We start from the raw sequence: 2,066 nt of genomic DNA, 5'->3' as shown, positions 1-2,066 counted from the left end.
CTTGTGCCCCTCACAAATGTTAGACGCTGGAAACACACTAAAAAAACAAGAGGAAGAAACTTGCTGTTCTCAGACATCTGACACATTGGACCATTTCTAACTAAATAGACATGGCATACACACAAGTGTCTTAACAAAGGCCATACTCTATTCATGACATAAGTCACATTGTTTTATTTTCTTACAGGTCAGGAAATGCTCAGTCACTAAGGAGCCGTGTGTCCTGTCTGTGGCTTCTGAGTTCCTGACTCTCAGAGTAAATCTCAACACCAGAGCAGAAGGCTGGAATCTGTCTGACTGACCCACAGCCTTTCCAGTCTCCTTGCCTCCAACCTCAGAAAACGCGACATAGCCAAGGAAAGTGAGTGGAGATGGCAGGACAATGAAATAATCTCATGCATAGAAGGTTGTATTTTGGTACAGATCAGGATTTGTTCTGGGTTCAGGACAAATCAGGAGAAGAATTACGTAATATATGTACAAGACACCAAATTTGTGTGATCTTCAAAATGAATCTTAATCTCTGCAAGTCTTTGTTTTCTTCTTCTGTAATATGGGAACAATTGGCAGTTAATATTGTGATCATAGCAATCAATGATCCATCTTTTTCATGTTCCCAGGAACTCAAGTAGAGAATTTGTGAGGATGGATCCAACTGTCCCAATCCAGGAGACCAATATTACAACAAAGAATGGAAGTTGTCAAATCTTTTATCCAACAATCAACTTGGAGCTCTTGATGCCGGACTTATTAATAGTCATCATTGCCCTAGTTGGATTGGTAGAAAACGGTATTGTGATCTGGCTCCTGTGTTTCCAGATGCGGAGGAATACTTTCTCAGTCTACATCCTCAACTTGGCAGGCTCTGATTTTCTTTTCCTCTTTGTCCAGCTTATCTACCACCTGGGGAGACTTATCAGTAGCTTTGATGTCATGGCTGCCTTCATCAACAGATTTGTTATCTTCATGAGGAATTTGGCCTATATCACAGGTCTGAGCATTCTTAGTGCCATCAGCACTGAGAGATGCCTGTCAGTCCTGCTACCCATCTGGTACCACAACCAACGCCCAAAACACATTTCAGCTATTCTGTGTGCCATGCTCTGGGCTTTGTCCCTGCTGTTAACCACACTGAATGAGAAATACTGTGGCATCCTATTTGGCAATTATGATAGAAATTTGTGGCGGCAGATTAATATCATCATAGCTGTTTGGCTGATTTTCTCGTGTGTGCTTCTCTTTGGGTCCAGCCTCATCTTATTGATCAAATTGTTGTGTGGTTCTCAGCGGATAAAGCTGACCAGGCTGTATATGACCATTGGACTTACCGTACTGGTCTTCTTCCTCTGCGGCCTGCCCTGGGGCATCCACTGGTTCCTTTTATACTGGTTTCTAGAAAAGCTTAATATGTTCTCCTACACACTTAACCGAACTATGTATGTATTAGTCTGGATCAACAGCTGTGCCAACCCTATCATTTACTTCTTTGTTGGCTCTTATAGGCAGAAGCAACTGAAACAAAGATGCACTCTTAAGTTTATTCTGCAGAGGGCTTTGCAGGACATCCCGATAGTGGATAAACATGAAGGCAGCCCAGGGCTGGAGCGATAGCACAGGGGGTAGGGCATTTGCCTTGCACGTGGCCGACCAGGGTTTGATTCCCAGCATCCCATATGGTCCCTTAACCACTCCCAGGGGTAATTCCTGAGTGCGGAGCCAGGAGTAACCCCTGTGCATCGCTGGGTGTGACCCAAAAATTAAAAAAATTATCTTAGTTTAGGTAATAGGATTGCAATAGTGTTCAGTTTTTATGATATTTATGTACAGAGTTACAGCAAGTCACCACTACTGAAATACTCATGACCCTACATGTCCATCACTATGTCACCCCTGGTCCAACCTTGCTTCTCTCACCCATCCCATTCTTTGCCAATTGACAGGAATGTTGTGATACATACAGCTCCTTTCCTTAGTAACACCCATGTCCTCCATTTATGACCCTGTTTACTTCTAGTCAACCTATTTGTTCCTTCCACCTCATTCCCAAACCTACACTCTCAATCTGT

At 43.2% G+C, this 2,066-nt stretch overlaps 1 protein-coding gene across 1 annotated transcript; it reads left to right on the top strand.

Annotated features, from left to right (window-relative positions):
* The first annotated feature begins 645 nt into the window (after positions 1-645).
* Positions 646-1,611, top strand: LOC101547852 (mas-related G-protein coupled receptor member X2-like). Its single transcript, XM_004607928.2, has one exon. The coding sequence runs from the start codon at positions 646-648 to the stop codon at positions 1,609-1,611; it is 966 nt and encodes a 321-aa protein (XP_004607985.2).
* Positions 1,612-2,066: the final 455 nt, after the last annotated feature.

Source organism: Sorex araneus, chromosome 6, assembly GCF_027595985.1.
Source record: "Sorex araneus isolate mSorAra2 chromosome 6, mSorAra2.pri, whole genome shotgun sequence".
In the NCBI taxonomy this organism is placed as follows: domain Eukaryota; kingdom Metazoa; phylum Chordata; class Mammalia; order Eulipotyphla; family Soricidae; genus Sorex; species Sorex araneus.
The sequence above is the reverse complement of the archived record's forward strand: the minus strand, read 5'-3'. Positions and strand labels throughout refer to the sequence as shown.

What these genes read in the sequence shown, in the direction of transcription:
- LOC101547852 (XM_004607928.2), top strand. Translation starts at nt 646, where the DNA reads ATGGATCCAACTGTCCCAATCCAGGAGACCAATATTACAACAAAGAAT.